Raw genomic sequence first — 21,758 nt, forward strand, 5'->3', positions numbered from 1 at the left:
GTTTGTGCCTTTGTGGGTCATAGCACTTGGCTTCAAACCAACGTTATTTGGAGCGTGGGAAATATTAAATCTTGGAGCATTATGATACGTGAATATGAAAGAAAGAAAATTGTTCTTAGGTACTTACCACTTACATTTAAATTTTAATTATTAATTAAGACTTACTGTAGGATAGGTACTTGTGTTATTTACATGCTACTTTAGCACTAATTTCATAGCATTTCGTCGTTTGCAATGAATGAATAAAGCCTAAAGGTAAGAAAAAGTTTACCTGGAAATTTACATAACATACCTAGGTACCTACTTAAACATAGTCGGAATATCCTCCGAACAAAACTAAAAGCATTGCTAGTAGATATTATTTTAACAATGGAATAAAAACGTCTCAGTGTATAAATGAATGACGAGCGGAAATTTATGTTTAATAGATTACAAAAGGATGTAGGATGTAGACCTAGGTACAAAATATAATAAATGATAACTTGATAGTACTCCAAATAAAATGATAAAAATTATAATACAAGTCATAAATATATTTCGTATAGTACAGAAGCATAAAAACTAAATTAACATTTGTAAATAAGAAAGAGCATACAAAAGTATCACAAAAAAAAACAATATTAAAACTGTTAACTAAATACAACTGCCGCCATCTCTTGTAATACGTTCTCACGACGTCCGCCGTCCAATAAAGTAAGCAGATGCAGGACATAGTTCTTACCAATCATCATAGATGGCGCTGAAATCAATTTGTCACGAAGACCAAAATTAAATGCACGTCTTACAGAATCGTAAAGATATCGATTAATAACACAGATAATGTTTTTTCATGATTTCTTCGCATCTTCCTTTTCTTTAATCGCTTCTGAGATATAAGATTGTATAGCCTCTTTTGTTAGCATGACGAGCGGTGATGATTTTTTTAGTACTGCGACCTGTGAAAAACGAAAAGAATCATTTTCTTTTTGTTTTTTAATAATCAAAAATAAAACAGAATTTATATTTATAATTTCTGTGTATATTTTATTTCAATTTAAGTATAACAAATAATTATAATTTTATTAGGGGATTTGAGAAATAACACGAAAATCTAAATTCAGTTGGCAATTATTAGCCTACAAAATATGTTCTTATGTTTCTATAAAAATTTGTGAGTATTTATAACGGCATAAGTTTTTAAAGATTTGATAAGGTCCTTGTGATAACAAATAAAACTGCACTATAAATTAATTATTCCTATCCTTGAACCGTTCAGTTCATGGCTAATAACATTAAAAGAATCCGTAAATAGCGTGACGACACGTGTTTATGGATAAAGATAGATTAAAACAAAAAAAATATATAAATCATTTCCTGTATAGTAAGCGTGAAATGGAACACCCTGAAGGTGGATTATCCGTCGCAGCCTAATGGTTAAATCAGCCTAGGCTCTTAATTAAACGGCGCCATGTAATAATGTTTTGTTAATAATGTTGATGAATGATTTTACCGCTCGTGTCCTTTACTAAGTGCGGATGGTTGAATAAAAGAAGACTTCTTTGAATCAGTTTGATGCGACGTATCGAATATTAGAAATGTTTTATTAGTAAATTCTTATATGTTATTCTCTTTTCTTATATTCTGTACCTACGTGTGTGTGTTAAATAAATAATTTTGTATTGTAAATCTTTACATTGAGTCGCAGTCGTCTTCAGTGTTACGTACCTCCAACTCCCTGCCTCCATACTGCACTTCCATCAGAGATCTGACAGCAAGTTGAATAGCTCCATGTTCTGTGACCACTGCATTAGAAGAATAGTTCTTCTCTAAGTACTCCCGTATCGCCTTCTCTCCTCTGCCTGTTGAACATGCCTGGAAAGAATAATTATCAATTCGTCACTATATTATGTATAGTATAAAACAAAGTCGCTTCCGCCGTCTGTGTATGTATGCTTAGATCTTTAAAAAACCGCAACAGATAGTTGATTTTAATATTTAGAGTGATTCAAGGGGTAGGTTTTAGTGCATAATTTGTTATATATGTTTTTGATAAAAAGTGCGAAGCCGCAAGCGGAAAGCTAGTTTTTTATATAAACTGTAAACTGTCTGTCGGGTTCTTAGACAACTTTAATCGTATTTCCTTGTCTTTAAATAGCCTACCTTCCACTCATAGAAAGTGCCAGAAGGTTCCGTCTGGAACAGATGAGGTCCGTCCTCATCGAAGCCGCCGACCAGACAGGATACCCCGAAAGGTCGTCTGCCATTGTTCTGTGTGTACTGCTGCATCAGACCAGCTAGATAGCGTGATATGTACTCGATTGTGACGGCGTCTTCCACTGTTAGGCGATAGGCTTGGCACTCTATTTGAGCTCTGTAGGTAATATAATTGAGGCACACAATGAATTTAATTTGCAAAAAGTTGAAAAATAAAATGATATCCTTTCCCTGTTAAAACTTTAAAACGTTGTAGGAATATGCGATTATGATTATTGAATGCTTTTTAACTTTAAGCATAGATGATACAGCCTACAGAATACCTATATAAAGTTCAAGTGTGTGTTATTATGTGGGCTTTTTATTTCATATTTGGATTGCTGAACGCTGATGTTGTCAGTTATTTTTAGCCTATTTTTGACACTACAATTAACACGTGGCTTATATTATTTGGTCAATACTATAATAACTTGTTGGTAAAGATCTATTTTAATGTTTCTACAAGCAAACAAATAACTTTTTATACATTATCACTTATCTTCTTGGAAGTACTGTTCTTGTAATAGCTGGCCGTCGAAGTGATGGCTCTATTATAATTACTACTCACTTCCTTTCAATAGTTTTTCCTAGTCAATAATTTACCTGGAAACCAAAACTCTAGCGTCCGCCCTGACTCCCGCGAAACCTAACACCACATGGTCATCTAACATCACGATCTTCTTCTCCGTTCTGTCACACTGCAGCTCCGGAACGACTTTCTTCTCTACAGCTATCACGATAGAGTTGGATCCTCTCACGCCGACCACAGCGGACCCTCGCCTGACTGCTTCTTGCGCGTATTGCACTTGTAGTAGCTGGCCGTCAGGGGAAAATACGGTGATTGCTCTATCGTGGCTTCCCATGTTTATAATAGTGGATTCTTAAGGTTATAAAAATAGTACTTTTCTTCTATATCTAGATGTGATATTAAGTTTCGTGTAGAGGTTTCTCTGTAGATGTATATTTTCATGCGTTTTGTGTAACTTGACGATTCAAAAGTGCTTTTAAATGAATAAACGAAGTTAGGTGTTACTAATAAGTTAGGTGTTAATAACTTACTTAACTTTTAAATAAATATTTCATGTGTTTACTGCGTAAAATTAAAATTGTGTATAAAATAAACATAAAATACATATAAGAAAAAACACACTATAAAATCTTCTGTTATACAATGACAGATTTTCTTCTATATTTTTTAAAAACTTATCTATGATTAAGGAATAAGGTTCAAGTTTTTTGATTTAACAAGAATTATACATGAAGACCACGAAGACTGACTGAGAACAAATTTATTCATCACTTAAGTAGGTAATGAAACTTTCATTACTTCCAAATAAGTTACGTGATTTAGATAAATTCCAATAAACACGATGATCACACATCTAAAACAATTTATTAAATATTGACCTAACAAATACAGATTATAAATACGTTAAATAGATAATATTACCTCACCGAAACTATACGTAATTCAAGTCATGTATAAAAATAACTTATGTATATAATAGTGGTGTCATAGCAAATATTGGTCAAGTGGTTACTGTTTACTTGTAAATCCTACGTCCTAAGATCACTTCCTTCATATATCTTTATAGTATCTTAATCTTAAGGTATGTTATCAACAATAAAAATATAAAGATGAAAGAATAAACGAAAATTAACTAAGTTGTGTCGATTCAAAAAACTTACTATTTCTAAGCCTCATCTTTTCTCAGTAACAGGCCATTTTTTCGGCTGAAAAATCAACTCATTGTTATTATTTTCACATTCCTCAATAGATATTAACTATTTTAACTTATTAACTATTTTGTTTGTTCTTGTAAGTGTAATCTGATATCGAGATTCCTTTTCTATTTGAAATTTTAGGTGATCTTAAAAAAACTAGCGTTGACCTAGAGTTACCTACAGCTTATAAACCTCACAATATGCCGTTTTTTGCTACTCTTAACATACAATTAATATAATATTTGTGTTTACAAATAGATATAATATATACATATAAGCAGAATAACAAGAGTGTGCAAATAGATAATTTTACACCCAATACATCAGTTGGCGAGACATATAATTTAATATGTTTGCGTTTCGTCCACTGTAAGTTGTAACGATTGCTTGAAATGTGGCCATTAAACACGCGGTTTTATAAGAGGTAGCGAGTTTGCGACGATTAATTTATTTTGCGAATAACGGACATTTTCAACGTTTTCTTATTCTAAAGAATTAGAATAAAAAAAGTTGAAAATGTCTGTTAGATTTTTTGCACGATTGATAATACGATGTATAATCATTAGATAGTAAGTACTCTATGATTAAAGATTTTGTTTTGCCTTGGTACCGCAACTATTTAATTGTTGTTCAAATTTTTATTAAACCTGTTATTCTGCCAATTAATAACACAGGAAATATTTCGACAATTAATCACTTGTGCGATAATACAGAACATTTTTTAATGTGCATTTTGCACTTTAAATAATTTTGTGATATAAATCAAGTAAATAGTTTAAAATGTGTAACTTTTAATATGTACCATAGATTTCACTTTGGAGTTAGTTTCCCTAAACCTATGCAATAGCGGAAACTGACCGCTCATAAAAACCCGCTTGTTTCCCAGCTACACCGTAAATCTGTCCACGACTCCAGTGAAGACATATTAGTATTAGCAAATGTTTTATACACACATTATTGAAATGTATGTTTGTTCAGCTTGCTACGGAAATAGCCTTAAGTTATGGGCTCTGTGAAATGCTTGAAAATCCTGCAGAGTATGTGGATAAATTGAGATAATTAATGTGGAGCGATTAGTAACTGATTTGGTTTTGTGTTAGTGATTTGTCCAAAGAAGGGAAAGGTTAAATGCATTTCTAATATGGATTATTAGTAAAGGACGTATTGCGGTTCATACTTTTGAAGAAATGGTATTGTTTATTTAAAAAAATGTGTGCGTGTAGTAGTGTACACACGTAAGAAGTGAAACTTTTTTATGACCTTATTTTTCACAAAATAATTTACTATATGCAACTTTACAGAAATACGTAGAATCACGCGTGGTCGGGATAAGAAAAAGATGGCGCGTAACGGAAAAATGTCACGCGTAACGAAAAAATGTTACGCTAAATGTTTTTCCAACCCCGATAAAGAAGTTTCACTTCAAAAACGCCATTTTTGTCGTCTCTTACACATATTTCGATATATGGATTACCAATAAATAAAATTACTTATGTAAGGAAACAAAGATGATGATGAGAAGAGGTTTATGACTGAAAATTGTTCTTTGTAGGAAATAAATCCAATTATTTTGATCTGATAATGCTTTTCGTATCCCTTTATAGCTTTGAATACCTAGTTTTAACACAAAATCTAACTTTATTGTTGATAGGGAAGCGCTTGACCACAATCTCGCCTGATGTTAAGCTGAGATGTGGTCTAAGATGGAACGCGCTTCCATAGAATGTACCTGTTCACTCTACGCTTGAAGACCCCCCTATTGTACGCGTCGGGGAACACAGATTCAGGAAACACAGTCTTAGTTCACAGCTAGCATTATCTATCAGCGCCTTTAGGAATATTGATTTTGACTAAGGTTCTTTTGTTTTTAATGCGTCTTGATATGGTCTTGATATTCTGCTTTGATATTCTGTATCTTTTTGATTACCTAGTTTTAACAAAATCTAGCTATATCCTTACACAATTATTATCTATCGTCTTAATCATTCACTGTCGCCACAGCATTGACGTGTTCGATGACATCAGCCGGGAATCAAACCTACGTGTGTATTTGGTAATGGGCCGCCGACGCGGTACCTACGCACTATGCTAATGCGATACTTAAGGGCGTTGGAAACTAATTTATATGGTTGTTTTTTTGGTGACATACTATGATATAGGCGGGGCGTCTAAATCTTAATTACACTATGTAATGATGTAATAAATAAAAATGTGTGCGTGTACTAGTGTAGATACACACGTAAGTGAAACTTCTTTATGACCTTATTTTTCAAAAAATAATTTACAATATGATGCAACTTTACAGAAATACGTCGAATCACGCGTGGTAGGGATAAGAAAAAGATGGCGCCTAACGGAATAACTGTTCTAATTGTCTAAATAATTACATTTCAACTTATGTAGATACACCTGAAAGTCAGAACTTTAAATATGAGAGCTGTGCTGTATTAATATACAGCTATATATATCTATAATATTAATTATAGATGGGCGGGACAAAAAGCTACTGAAACCATTTGAACTTGAACAGAAAGAAGAAAACTACATTATTATATACCTAGTAACATTTTTTTTAAGCTATTGCATAGCTTCTATCGCGGACCTTGAGCGCGGGGACAGCATGCAATAGCTTTACCGCGGCAGTCCCCGAGTGCCACAAGTCTTTCTTTTTGTAACTTTTACTCCTTGTCTATCTGAGCGGATCTGGGGTTTGATTTTTTTTAGAACATTGAAGGATATTTAAAAACAGACATTCTTTGCCTATCTTATTACCAGCATGCTTTGAGTTCATACAGTACGACATACATAACTATGCTACTCAAAAAGCCTCCTTCGTATATACATTTTGTCTACCAAATACAAAACAATTCCTTTTGTCCGTCCGCTTGCAGCTACCGAACTCGCGTTACGTTTAGTTAGTTCAGTGACGTGGCTTGCAGCGGGTTCAAGACCGGTCAAGGTCCGAGTTAGTTGCATGCGAAGTTTGGCGTAGAGGTTGCGTGTGCGCATGTATGTACAAGAATAGTTACGGAACTAGACGCTTGAACGGTGAACCTGCGCTAAAAATAAAGTAAATTTAGTTAAACAGAAGCATGTGTGCTGAGCACGCGTGTCGGAAGTGAAACTTCTTTGGCAAGATTCAAAGATAGCAAAATCGTGAGAGTAAACGATGACGCGTACTTGAAATTTTACTCTCAACGCGCTTAAAGAAGTTTCACTTCAAAAAACTAACAGAGATGATATGTAGGTATACCTAATCCTTTTCGTTTTTTGTTGAATCCGAATAATAAGATAAACTCATGAAATTTTTTTTTTTTAATTATGATCGATCCTTGATTAGTGTAAAACTTTTCAATTAAATCTGTACGTTTAAAGTTGGTCAAAATCGATTCTTAAGGAGTCGGTTACATACAAACATACAGATGATAATGTGCGTGTTAAAAATAAATAATACTAATTGACATGTTATTTCTACAGTCACATTGTAACTCCTTATAAATATAAATCATATATCACGAGTAGTAAATACTATAATTATAGTACTGAATGGCTCTAACCTACGCATAATGTTCAAAGCGAACTTATATGGTAATCAGGAATGACATACAGAAGTACTTCCGATATATTTATTTATAAATGTAAGTACATATAAAAACGATTTAATTATACCATTTTTATGATAAAAATGTTATTTTAATTACTTTGTGTTTCATCTTGGAGCAGGAAAATAATTTATTCAAAAAAACGTCGAAGCGCTTCGAGAAAAGGTAGGTAGTGCCCGTGCACTTCGCTTGTTCGCTTGGCTCGTCTTGGCGGGGGCACTACCGTGCCCCCAGATACTAACATAGAAAATCGAATTAACTTTTGTTACAATTTGGCGTCAAAATATCGGCCATTTGCAATACGAAATGCGCAAAGCTTTACACTGAAAATATGTATGAACAGATAAAATCACTGTGGTATATTAAAATTTTAAATGATAAGAAATATAGTTGCTGATTATGTACTTTTAATCAAAATAATATGCTTAGACTACATCTATAAAAATGAAACCAACCCGTTTCGCGTTGTCACGGCATCACGTGTGAACGGCTGAACCGATTTCGATAATTTTTTTTTTTTATTATATTCCTTGAAAACGTAGAGAAATAAGTACCACGGGCGAAGCCGGGGCGGACCGCTAGTTGGTTTATAAACCTCTAAATTTAAAGTTATGATTCAAGCTTTTATCTCTGTAAGCTCATCTATTAAATTATTCAAAACAATTAGTTTGATAAATTGAAGCAACTTGATCGTCCGCTGATAAAAGTCTTTGTGACCTCACACAAAATCAAAATGGCGCAAAATTTAATAAATTTAAATTAGATTTTTAGAATATTTAGATAAAATAAATGTTCTATTGTAAATTGTAATAAATTTTAATATAATGGCTCAGAGATAACCACAAAAATATTTTATCGTGAAATTAAATTATTTTCGACAATATAACATTTATAACAGTCCATATAAGAATGTCAACGCTATATGCTCTTCGCGTGGGTTCGTCCGTAGGTGTCGTGATGTAAGCCTCTGAGAAATGCGAATTGGCTAACGAACTATCGAATGCGTAAAACCTTATTTGTGCTGTTCAGCCGTTTATGGGTATATAGTTTTGTATTATGTCATCAATGTTCTTGTTGCTAGCGAAAAATGTTCTCGAAAATCTGTTTAAATTTAAAATAATATTAACTGAACTGTGTGATTGTAAAGGAGTTTTATTATAACAATGTAATAAAATATGTCGGTTCAATATGTCGAATAAAGCCTACAAAACATTTTGTATTTGAACTTTCAATTTTGTGTTCAAATCATTTTTCAGACGACTAACTACCTTTGGTATAGTGGTTAATAGTACCTATACAATGCAAATCCTGGGTTCGATCTGTGTGGAAAACTAAAAATATAACTAACTTATAAAGAAAACTAGATTCTTTGTCTAAAAAATAGATTATTTATTCACAACGTTTAACATTAAAAATTAAAATTAAAAATGCATAAAATCATTGTCCCTTGAACTACAAGGGTCTAATAATCTAGGTTTTCATATTCTCATAATTTTAGACTAAAATAAAACCTTGATCTAGATTTTTTCTATTATCTAATTAATACTTAATAGTAAATGCAGCTATAACCTTTAAAAGCGACTGCAGAAACCACACCTTTTACGACTACACCCTGCTACGGAAAAATAAACCTTAAGCTTAGTGATTAGAATTGATTTTACAAAAGCTGTTATGTTTATGCAAAAGCTGCGAAAGGTAATGGAAATTGATATTTACTGCGCAGAAAATAAGGTTTGGTTTTAATTAATCAATAATATGTTAGGATATGCAAAAATAGCTGGTTTCCTGTTTTTCTTCAACTGCATTTATAGCTTAAGGTACAATGTTCTGAAATACATTTATAGCTTGCTAGCTTTCCGGCCTGGCTTTGTACGGGTAGAAGTGGTCTAAGTTAAATTTAGGTAGGCATTCTACTACTTTATATGGTAAAGTATTTTTCAAAGAAAGGAAGGAGGTTCTCAAGTAGAGTGTATTTTTTTAGTTACTCGATAGATATTGTTCTTTTTGTATTTTATAAGCTTTTATTGCCATTTGATCCTATTTTAGAATGTACTCCACATTCTAAAATAGGATCAAATGATCAATCTAACTCCCCCTACTCCAGGATCGTCGGTGAACTTTTTTTGTAGAAAATATTCATTTTTTGCATACTTGGCGTCCATAATGGTAATCATTATCCAAAATTATACCTAGATGGAATTTTTTATAAACTGTCTGGAAAGAAAATTTACGTGATGATTAAAACTGTTTCAAAATACGTCTCATCTGTAAATAATGGCTCTCGTATTTGAAATATTATGTGAAACTATTATCGTAACTTTTTTGAACAATTAAGCTCGTAGTATATTTTTCTTTAGTTCAGTTACAAAATATATCGATTAGCCATTGTAATATTATATTAACCATACAAGTAACAATTCTTAACAAGTTACTTTTTGCCCTTTAAATTCTAGATCATTCGCAACGATTTAGATAATAAATAAATTGCGAAAGCTTGCGAAACGAAAGTGTAGCAGGTTCGATGCCCGGTATGCTAATTCTCAATTTATATTCGTACAGCGTCTGATTTGTTAACAAATGTGTAGGCTTTATTAGCGACTGGTTAGGGTCTAGGGATTTCATAAGGACATGATAAATTTAGTTGGAATTATAGATATGGGAATAAAGTTAGATAGTACAGTAACTATGTGTGTGAGATTTTAGGTGTTTGATAAATTTTAGGGGTATATTTCAGGGTAAATAATTTACGAACAAATGAAATGTGTGTGTGATCATTTTGAAAACGTTCTTTATGTTACTTTTCCACCAATAATATAAGGGGATGTGTAGCGAGGAATGTGTTTGTAAATAAGTAATCAATAGTATCACTTCAAACGCTAATCGCTTCAAACTTCAAACCATAAATGAAGCGATGTGATTGGTTATTTACAAACACATTCTTCGCTGCACATCCTAATTGTTATAGATACCTAATGTTATACATAATATACCAAGGCAAACATACATATTACATATTATTTATACAATGTACATATTTTAATAACCCTTTTTTTCTTTTAAATGAAGTAAATCACCTACCCACAAATATAGTAAACAGAACCTAGCCGCTTTATTATCTATCTAGGTTATAAAACTGAATCATAATTAGCTCAGCCTACACGGTTAGTCATTATGGTGATTGATTTCAAACGAGTTGTTTTGAAACGAATTAAATTGAATTGATAGTGTTTTATGACTTAAGTAGAATATTTTTAGATGTAGGCAGTTTTTTTTAAGCTATTGCATATATTGCTTCTATCGCGGGCTTAGATCATTATTAATGGTCTAAGATCGCGGGCCTTGAGCGCGGGGACCGAATCGAGAAATTCCGTAACGAAAAAACCTCACGCTACCCACTTCGACGGGCGCGGAGGTGTGGCTTGAAGGCATAGCATGCAATAGCTTTACCGTGGCAGTCCCCGAGTGCCACACGTCTTTTTTTTAATAATCCTAACCTAATCCTAATCCTATTCCTGTAGTGTTTTTTTACAATTTTTACGCTAATAGGTGTAATCACAACTGTTCAGTATAATATAGTAAGACATTACTTTAAACGAATTTGAGATTTTTTAAAGAAAAGTAAAATGCCTGACTTCTAACCGAAAGACGCTCGTTCATATGCCGCCTAGTGGTCACATTATTTATATCCTTTAACAATTAATTAATAGCTAAATAATGTTCTTCGTCTATAAAGCATTTGGATGCTAAAACTACTTTATATTAAATTTAACGAATTTTCTCGAAAATACGGTTAAGTAACTAGTTATTTTGAAAATATTCAGTTCGTATGTTTATTTGCTTGTTTTTTTTGTAGGATATTGTAATTTTTACGTTCTTTTTTAATCTATCAATTAATTATTAAACCATTTGCTATATACAATCTAGTGATGAAGGTTCGACCCAGTTCGCCTTTCAATAATTATATATAATTATTTACCTCAATATGGAAGATCCCTTGAATGAATATGGGTAAATTCTCGACCTAGCTTCCAATGCTGTGGCGTAAAAGGAAATTAAACTTTTTATCAATATGTTTTAATGTGGCTCTTGCTTGAGTAGTAGGTACGTGGTTTGACCAAGCCCTTTTATAGGTTTTTATACAAAATTGTATTCATGTTATAATAAAAAATGTTGAATGATAATTTATTGTCATAACTAGATGTAGGTTAGAAATTTTTATTAGAAATATTCTTCCAAATAACTTATTAACTTCGTCAATGTAGTTTCTAATGTAAGGTTTCTCAATGTATGGAGTAATATGTTTCTTCATCCCTTCCGTAGGGTGCCCCATGGCAGATGAAACTAACTAATATATTGTACTAACTGCCCTTCGCGGATTCACCCGTGTGGCTCCGCTCCTGAGTCCTGTTGGTCTTAGCGACTATAGCGTAATTATATATGTATAGCCTTCCTCGATAAATGGGCTATCTAACACCGAAAGAATTTTTCGAATCGGACTAGTAATTCCTGAGATTAGCGCGTTCAAACAAACTAACTCTTCAGCTTTATAAATTAGTATAGATGTGTTTCCTCATCCCTTCCGTACCTATGGGGCAGATGAAACTACATACCTACATATTGCATTAGTTCAAAAGTATCTGCTAATATATCTAGATCTATATAATATTGTATCTAATAATAATTAACCTTTATTGTAGCTCATAATTATCTAACATTTTTTCAATGACACCATGGAAGTTTTAGACCTTAGAGTTTTCACATATTTGAAAATAATTATATGTGACACATTTAGATGTAAGTTGAGACATATTTTCACGCTTATTCCAAATTTGCATGGAAAATTATTGAATGACATAACAATATTACCAAAACAATGTATCAGTATGACCTCAAAATAACATTTAAGTGTAAAATTAAACAATTATTAACAATTATACTGTGACTGAGTCAACTTGAGAAACATCTGGTTTCGACGAAATCGATGACGTCACACAAAATAGGACTATTATTAATCCTAGCCTACTAACCCGGACTAATTTTATAAATGAAAAGTAATTCTATCTGTCTGTCTGTTACGTCGGAACTGCTGAAGAGAATGAAATCAGTAAATAAAAAGTGAACACAAAGCTTAAAATATCTACATACCTATCATAAGGTTAAGGTAATATTTAAATTAAAAATTTAGATCGTTTCATATATATTATCTGTACTTTTGTTTATTATCTAAGTTTAAGAATAATGTTACCAACAAAAATGAGACTTTTAGTTGCTTGAATAAAGGTATGAATTATTATTTATCAATTGATATTTTTAAAAAGCTGTAAATTTATGAATTTTTTAGGAAGTTTTCGAGTTTCAATACGAGAATATTTTGCAGTTCTAATTATATTGAATACGTGCATTGTTACGTTTTTTATACGGTTAATCGAAATACTAAGAAGTGTAAAGTTCTTCGTATGTATCTGCTCTTTATATTTAAATGCTTCATAAGTAGGTATATAGCACAGGAAAATTATAAAATAACCTAATTTCTATAATTCTGAGTACATCTCTTGAGGATAATAAACACGCTGACCTCATAACCCTGAAATGGAATATAATCGTAAATAAGTATAATTACTGCAAGGGATTCGTTTTTTTTAAATAATTACATTCTGGTTAATCTTGGCAACGATTATGCAAAAAAGAAATCATTTGTATGAAAGTAGATTAATTTATAATATTTTATAAACAACCATTTGATTTATATTTATATTTATAATTTCATTAAAAAGTATGATGAATTGATGACTATAATAAGCTCATAAGTATGCATATAAAATCAAAGTAAAAAAGTTTTTTTTATGTAAACTGTACTAAATGTTTCAGTCATATTTGAAAACGTAAACATGTTCTCATTACAATCAATCGATTTATTGTTTAATTTTATCGCGGGTGACGGTTAAAATAAATCTTGTTCCGTCGAGCGCGTTTAATTCTTACATTGCACGACCACTTCAAGTTGACCCCACGCTGTACTGAAACGTCAACTAAATAAGGTCAACACAAACTGTTTTTTCACTTCGATATTACAGATAACTAGAAATTGAAGCGGAAACCTTGACATTTGATTGTTTAAATTTCGAACCATCGCTAGTATGACCAAATAAAAAAATATTTTTTTTTTCCCACCTACTGACTTGAGTCATTCGCATACAGCCAGAACCTTATTCATTCACTACTACAAGTATAGTTTATCAACGAGTTCACGCACGCACACATGCACGCGGAGCCAGTTTGACGTTCGTTTTCGAATCAGTCAGTCGGCCGCAGAACGGCGTCGCGGGCGCTTGTCACGGCGCGTTATCGAAATAACTCTCGGATTAAAATATACAGTTAGTGTCAAGTGGTTGTGTGTGCAAACGTTTTTGGAGGTGTAACGTACTGAGGTTTCGGGCCGTTTCAGGTTATGTATCAATGGTGTTAAACGCAAAATGTTTATCCGTTTTTGCACGAATGTTGACTTTATGTAACAATATCTACGAATGTTCCGGTAGTGTATAGTTTCGGTCAATGTTCGTGGTAAGCGACGGAAGATGTTTTGAGATTCCGATCTTTTGATCGCGTTGTTTACACGTTGGGTACTAACTTCACGAGGTTGTCATGTTTTGCGCTTACGTATTTCGCGTCTTGATTCGTAAAGACTGGAATGTAGAAATAACAATCTAATGAGTAATGGTAAATAAAGGGCTACCTATGTTAGCGTCTCATGAAGAAGATCAAGTCCAATGTTGATATCTGAGCTTGAGACATTCCCAGCATACCTACATACTAGGTATATGCTAACAGTTCATACATTGGTAGTTTTTGTTCATAAAATAATCTTCAAAATCGGGCCAGTAATTTCAAACAAATTTTATCACTGTGTAATATTATGGCTACACACATGTTTGGCAACGTTTTGTAAACAATGATTTTTTGTAAGACATTTCTGTTTTTATGATAGGGGGTTTCCCTTTAATTATACTACGAGTAACTTGTAGTTTTTGTTGAGTAGGTATAATACTAATGTAACGCGCGGTTTTGTTCAATTTTAAATTTTTTCATGCTATTGTTCCTTATGTTAATTTCCGTTTATCAAAGACGCAGATTTAAAATATAATATAAACTTGTTTCCTAAAATGTCAATTAAATCCTTGATTTATTTGTTTATCAGCATGATTTTTTCGTATTGTGGTGATGTTTCTTAGATTTTGTTTCTAGATAAATTTAAATTAGCATTTTCCTATCAATAATTATTTAACAATTGAACATTATCTTTTCTTTTAAAGTTACGTTAATGCAAAGACAATGACTCATTGGAATTAACCTTCATTAACTAATTTTACCTTGAAAACTGTATCAAATTACGTTTTTTGTCATTGAAATGAAGCACCCAAAAACTTAGGTTAAGTTGTAACAATACAGTAACAGACATCTTTCATGACTTATCTTAAATGTCATGAAAAACCGTTCAGCCGTTTAGGTGTGATTGACACATATATTTCTTAGCTTGGCACTTATAGATAATATCGAACATGAATGAAAAGTAGGTATACTAACTGCATTCATTCTACATCATATCTCAGAATTTAAACGATCGAGGTTAATTTCTCGTCTCAGATATTTTTATACATTGTGCAAAAGAAAGTACGCCCTTATAAAACTGGTTTTTGCAACACATTATTTACCCCATGCCCTAGTTTTCATTATCAATGAATTGTTGCACAAACTGTACCTATTTAATTCAATGTGTCATTAATAATGATGTCATTATAATAATATATTATTAACTATAATAATGAATACTACAAAGTAGATCCAAATATATTTGTATTGTTTCTATCTCCCTTTAACCTCACCCGCGTGGCTCCGCTCCTGTTGGTCGCATGATGATATATTATAGCCCTCGATAAATGGGCTATCTAACAACGAAAAAATTTTTCAAATCGGACCAGTTGTTCTCGAGATTAGCGGGTTCAAACAAACAAACTCTTCAGCTTTATAATATTAGTATAGTTTAGTACTTATTGATTTGTATTGTACAATATTTATTATATTGAATAAATTACATAAGACCAAATATTTCACACGTTTATTTTAAAATGTCACGTAGTTACGTTAAGAAATAGCGATTGGGTGAAAATACGATTTTATGGGCTATTTTTAGAAATGATTGAACGCCGGTAACAGCTGTATCGTTTATTATAACGTTTTAACATTGAAATCAATCGTATGAATTTTTTAACTAACTATTTCCTTTAGAAATACATAATAAGTATCGAATTTTATTCATTTTATTGTGTGCCCAAAATAATTCCTGAAAACAAAGCAATATAACTATGTAGGTACTACGTATTTTGTAACATATTTTAATTTTAAACGTATCAATTTATCTTGTGCCTAATATAGTATACGGATATGTATGTATATAAAATATACCTACATATCCGTATGTTTTCTTTATCCTCTTCACCCATAAAAACAAATGAACCGATTTGGCTGAAATTTAGTAGATAGATAGATAAGCCTGGATTAACTTTGAAGTATTTATATCCGTATAGCACGCGATCGAATACACGGGCTGAAATAAGTTAAGACTAGAATTCCGCCCGCGGCTTCGCCTGCGTTTTCAATGAAAAACTATTTCGTATAAGTACATAGTTCCCGTTCCTGTGGGATTTCGAGGATAAAAAGTAGCCTTTTATCTTATTCTGAGTCGACAGCTACCTACATACAAAATTTCATTGTAATCGGTTCAGTAGTATTTGCGTGAAAGAGTAACAAACATCCATCCTCACAAACTTTCGCATTTATAATATTAGTAGGATGTGTAATGTATGGAAATACTTCACTATATATAAATAATATGTTGAAATTTTTAAATATTGACATAAGTAATCATTATGTATGTGTCGTGGTCATATCGTAGATTTGATCATTTCATGATATGACTGGCCATTTCACGAAATGGTCGCATATCGTGAAATGGCCAACATAGTTTGATCAGATCGTTAAATCGTCAACGTTTCACGATTTGGTCATCCACATTTGGCCAGATCGTATAAAATATAAAGAGTCCATAAAATATTAAAAAAATTTCAGAATAACTATATTCTAAAAACTTGTTTAATGTCATTTAAGTTAGTGCCGCGGCAGCGGCCGGCAAATGCCAGAAGCGAATCGTTTTTGCAATAGAAAACAGTTAGGTTAGGTTAGGTTAGACTTTGATAAACAACGCACGAGCCGAGCGAGCAAAGCGAGCGTGCCGCGGCAGCGGCCGGCGAGTGCCAGAAGCGGATCGCTTTTTAAAAAACAAACAATTATAATAATATAGTAGTAGTTTCTTAAATTATTTTATTTAAGTCGCATTTTTTCTTAAATACATATAAGATATCCACATTTTCCATAGTACTCGTACCTCTTCGTCGTAAATTCTTTGCTATGACTTTCTTCATAATATTGTTCTTAAACGAATTATGAAGTTTTTAACTGCGAATAATTTAATTTTCGCTAGCGGCCGCCATCTTATCACATAAACACAGAGCTTGCAGCGCCTCTACCAACGATTAATGTAACTATTTTACGATATGATCGAATAATTTTGATCATTTCATGAAAAAACCGTGCGTTAATTGGCCATATCGTGAAACGATTTCTTATCATTGATCTGCCCAAACCACATCATGATGTGGCCAAACTAAATTGGCCATTTCACGATATGCGACCATTTCGTGAAATGGCCACTCATATCATGAAATGATCAAATCTACGATATGACCACGACATATGTATGACAACATGTATGACATCACCCATAATAATAATACAATTCGGTTTATCGTTGCAATTTGCAAGTGTCATTGTGGAAAATATGCATATTTAACGGGTTTAAAATGTGGTTTAATTCACACTGTAGATTTGTCTGATAGCCTTCATGTAGTCTAAGTATAAACGAGGTACTAGGTTTATAAAATTTACTGATAAACTATGAAGTTTCTGAATACTGACCGAGGTATGATTACATAATATCTTAATATTTCAATACCAAAAATATGTTCCGTTGTTTTCTTTATAGTTCTATTTTGTTCTAGTCAGAATCTTGTGCCAAAAATGTCCTCTCGTTGTTCTATTTGATAAAAATTGTCCCCCAAAAATGTCACAATTCGTACCAGAATTTTATACACAAAATCTTATCACTATACTTAGAATTGTGATGTCCCTAAACTGTCCTATTATCACGATTATAAGAAGTACAGTCAGCAAACAAACTTCAGTACTTCCATGCCCTAAATACCTAATACCACTGGGTATTAGGTATTTATCACTATCAGTATCAGTATGCACACAAAACAAGTGCATACGTGCACCTGTACCTCTTTTATCTGTTACGCAAATTGAGATAAAATGCCCTCCCAGACAAGACGGATCCAGGATATCTAGATACCACAGCTTATCTGGATAACGTTCGATATATAGATAATAACAAAATATACAACGAGTCATTATTTGAACTAGCTTTGAGGAAAAAGAATATGGCATTTGAAGATAATTTTCTCCCTTAGAAAACTGAAATAATTGTGACAAATTAATCCCTAAGGTCTAAACTGCAGGAATATTTAGCTCAAGCAAAGAAAGAAAATTTTCAAAGTGCATTGTTCAAACATGTTTATGTTCAAAACAAACTTATCACCAATCGAGTGGCCGATTGCTTGACGTCAGAGCTGATGACACTAATCCAAAATATCGCGATTATCGCGGATATATATAGCGATTACCTAATAATTGAGAAAGTGCATAAAAGATAGCTCGCTATAGCAACTGGGTTCGTTTGTGTACATACAAGATAGTGAACTAATGCAAATTATGGTCTAAATAGGTGCATCTGTGCAAAATTTCATTCAAAGTGGACTAGCTTTTCTGCGTGGGTTCGCTTGTGTTGTATGAATAGATGCAAATAAGCTAAGGGGTTAATAATTTAATATAGATTGTGGTCTATTTCCGAAAAAAATATTCAGACCCGATATGGTCCTTTTAGACCGAAATATAACTTTAAACGTTAGAGTTTTACATAATATTGTTGTTAGGACAGCACACAATATGTATTACAGAATACAAAACAGAAATAAAAGTACTAATTAAAAGTAGTAATAGTGAAATAACAGTATCTAGTAGGATTTCATCTTTTTTACAGTAATGCTGAACTAAGTAGCATTTGAATGCAAGGATTTAGAAGTATATTTGAGGACCGTTTCAGTTTTATAAGTCTCTCATAACAATAGATATAGTTGAGCAATATATGATAGAGTTGTGTGGTATGTTACGTTCAAAAGTTCGTCGGTACCGTCAGCATGACATTGGAATGTAAGATAATTCGATTCGGCCAATATTTACCATCATAACGAATGTACTAACATCCAACCTAGATACTTTCATTGCTCGAGGCCTGAGGTAGGGATAGCAAAAAAGAGAAGCTGTTATTTTTTGATATGTCACGAATTATAAGTGTATTTAAAAAGTAGATTAAAAAGCGTCCATATATCTAATCGTGAATGATTACATGAGTGAAAATGTTTTGCTTTCTTTAAAGTTATTTAATCTTTACATTAATTTCAAAATAATCCGATAAGCGACTTGGACGTGAAAGTGTAAGTGACAAATAGTTAGTTGGTGGTAGATATAAACACGGTAGAATAATGAAGCACACAAATAGAGTTATTTATTCCTTCTTTGTCTTTATTAATAACTAGCGGTCCGCCCCGGCTTCGCCCGTGGTACATATTTCGCAATAAAAGGTATATAAAGCCTTTCTTTCTCAGGGTCTAAAGATTGTCTGTGCCAAATTTCATCAAAATGGGTCCGGTAGTTTATGCGTGAAAACCATACATACATAATTACAAACCTTTCCTCTTTATAATATTAGTATAGTATAGATTAGAAATAAAGCACATCTCTTGTACTCTCAAGAGCTAGTTTGTTAATTTCAAACAATACAATTAATTTTTTTACTAACACCGTTGCTGACGCTACCATTGTGGAAGGTGAAAGGCGACGCACTCCTTCAGCATATTGTATCGTGTGATTTGTTGATCCCTAACTATCGTGATAAGATACATCTTTGTACTGGTTTCTTATGTTGAGTAGAATAGTTTTAATACCTCGAAATGAAAAGGCTAACGTAGGCAAATACAAATTCAAATTATTTTCTTGCGTTGAGTAGAAATATAGTTTTTGATGCGCTGAACGTAAAAGACAAGATCTGACAAAAAATTAAACAATGCGGTGGATGGTTAAACTTAATTAAATAAAGTATTTGGAGCTATTCTAATTTGGATTGTTTCGTTATAAGTTGTTGCTTTAAAATCGTAGTGGCAAGCATGTATCAAATAGATTTTTGACTAGGTATGAGGCAATAAAATTAGGTACAATAAAAGTATAATTTACAAAAAAAAAACCATGTCACAGTGTTCGTAGCCAAACTCCTGAAATGGCTTGTCAGATTATTATTATATTGTTTGCTATATTTTCTCTATATTCGGTATTTCTATTGTTGTGAGCTAGTTTCATTATATTTATTAGCTTGAACTCGTGGTTTTATCCGCGGTTAAGGAAAAAAAATATCAAATAAAATAATACCCTATTACTGAAATACAGCTTTCTAAAGGAGAAAGAGTTATGAAAGCCGGTCCAGTAGTTTTTGAGTTTATTACTTACAAACATTTTCTCTTTAAAAGCAAAATTAGATTAATACATACAAAAATAACTGTCCTTTAACAGCTTGATCTCAACTTTTGCGTTAAAAAGTATCCTACAAGTATTATAAATGCGAAAGTATGTGAAGATGTGTGTGTGTGTGTTTGTTAATCTTTCACGCAAATACTACTGAACCGATTACAATGAAATTTAGCACACATATAGAGGGTAACTTGGATTAACACATAGGATAGGTTTTATCCTGGAAATCCCACGGGAACGGGAACTATGTGGGTTTTTCTTTAAAAACGCGGGCGAAACCGCAGGCGGAAAGCTAGTCAATTATAAATCTTACGATTTTTCTCAAGAATAATCACTTATTCTATTTAATAAATATTTACAATTCAAACCATTTTAACAGCAAATGAACTTTGTAAGAAAACTTCTTATTTTAAACATGACTTGTTATAACAATAGTCAAAGGTTCGCTGTAGGCGCGAGAGCGGTCACTGACCTCTTATCTACGTCAACATTGACTAAAGATGAGTCGAGACGTTTTTTGGATCCTTTTATGTATGTACTAGTTTGAGTACTTGAGAATAATCGAATACAAATGTTTTAAGTTATTCTATTGATTACTTGAACTAGTTAAAGCCCGTGTCAGTGTCTGTATAAACGATACATTTTATAGATAACTAGCAGTCCGCCTCGTCTTTGCCCGTGGTACATACATAGCCTCTATAGCACTCAGGGATCATGTACCTACAAATCCAACGGTGAAAGAATTTTTTAAATCGGTGTTCTAGTTCCTGAGATGAGCGCGTTCAAACAAACATTATAGTATAGAAGTATAGATAACAACACAATTCATTTTTTACAATGATAGTGATATAAATACTTAGAGGATTAATTTATATATGTAGTTATGAAGATACGTGAGCAATTATACATTTTTTGGTGCGTTAAATCGATTTTATTCAATGTGCAGTACACACGCGAAGAAACAGTTTTAGGGAGCGTTTGATATGCTTTGATGAAATGTGATGGATTATACACAGGTTATACAAAACATGTTATAATAATAGTATCTAAATACTTATGATTGAAATTACAAAGATATCATCTTAGTAATCGGCTTTTATTGTAGAAATTGTCTGAGAAATGCACTTCACAAATCTATAAATGGATAATAATCAGTTCACCCTTGCATTTGCATTACCATTTTTAAAGTTTAAAAGATACACACCACATTTTTTAATTTAGCCTTTCTTCCTATATGAGATCAGCTTCACTATACACTACTTTATCCGCAAAGCATTACAGTTTTAAAAGTTTAAATATACCCACCAAATTTTTAAATGATAAGTCTTTCCTATAATCGGATTAACTACTTTGTCTACTTACTCCTTTTCGGCACTCACATAAAAGAGGATTACATAGGAAAAGCACTCCACAAGGACGTTATAAGCGAAGGAATGCATCTTGACA

The 21,758-nt window shown here is 32.5% G+C and overlaps 2 protein-coding genes across 7 annotated transcripts in view; one reads left to right on the forward strand and one right to left on the reverse strand.

The window, feature by feature from the left end:
* Positions 1-21,758, forward strand: part of LOC123701748 (microtubule-actin cross-linking factor 1) — a 266,616-nt gene that overhangs the window by 54,902 nt on the left and 189,956 nt on the right. For 4 of the 6 annotated variants that reach the window (XM_045649282.1, XM_045649286.1, XM_045649288.1 and 1 more), the window contains exon 1: positions 13,863-14,004. The exons of the other annotated variants lie outside the window; for them this stretch is intronic. The gene's annotated coding sequence lies outside the window, so the exon portion shown is untranslated. Of the gene's footprint in view, positions 1-13,862; positions 14,005-21,758 lie in introns of those variants that run through there. 6 annotated transcript variants of the gene reach the window in all.
* Positions 652-3,280, reverse strand: LOC123701771 (proteasome subunit alpha type-7-1-like). Its single transcript, XM_045649331.1, has 4 exons — positions 2,836-3,280; positions 2,140-2,350; positions 1,705-1,851; positions 652-935 (listed from the first exon to the last, which is right to left on the reverse strand). The coding sequence occupies exons 1-4, from the start codon at positions 3,093-3,095 to the stop codon at positions 828-830; spliced, it is 726 nt and encodes a 241-aa protein (XP_045505287.1). The 5' UTR covers positions 3,096-3,280; the 3' UTR covers positions 652-827.

This window comes from Colias croceus, chromosome 22, assembly GCF_905220415.1.
Source record: "Colias croceus chromosome 22, ilColCroc2.1".
NCBI classification, from domain to species: Eukaryota; Metazoa; Arthropoda; class Insecta; order Lepidoptera; family Pieridae; genus Colias; species Colias croceus.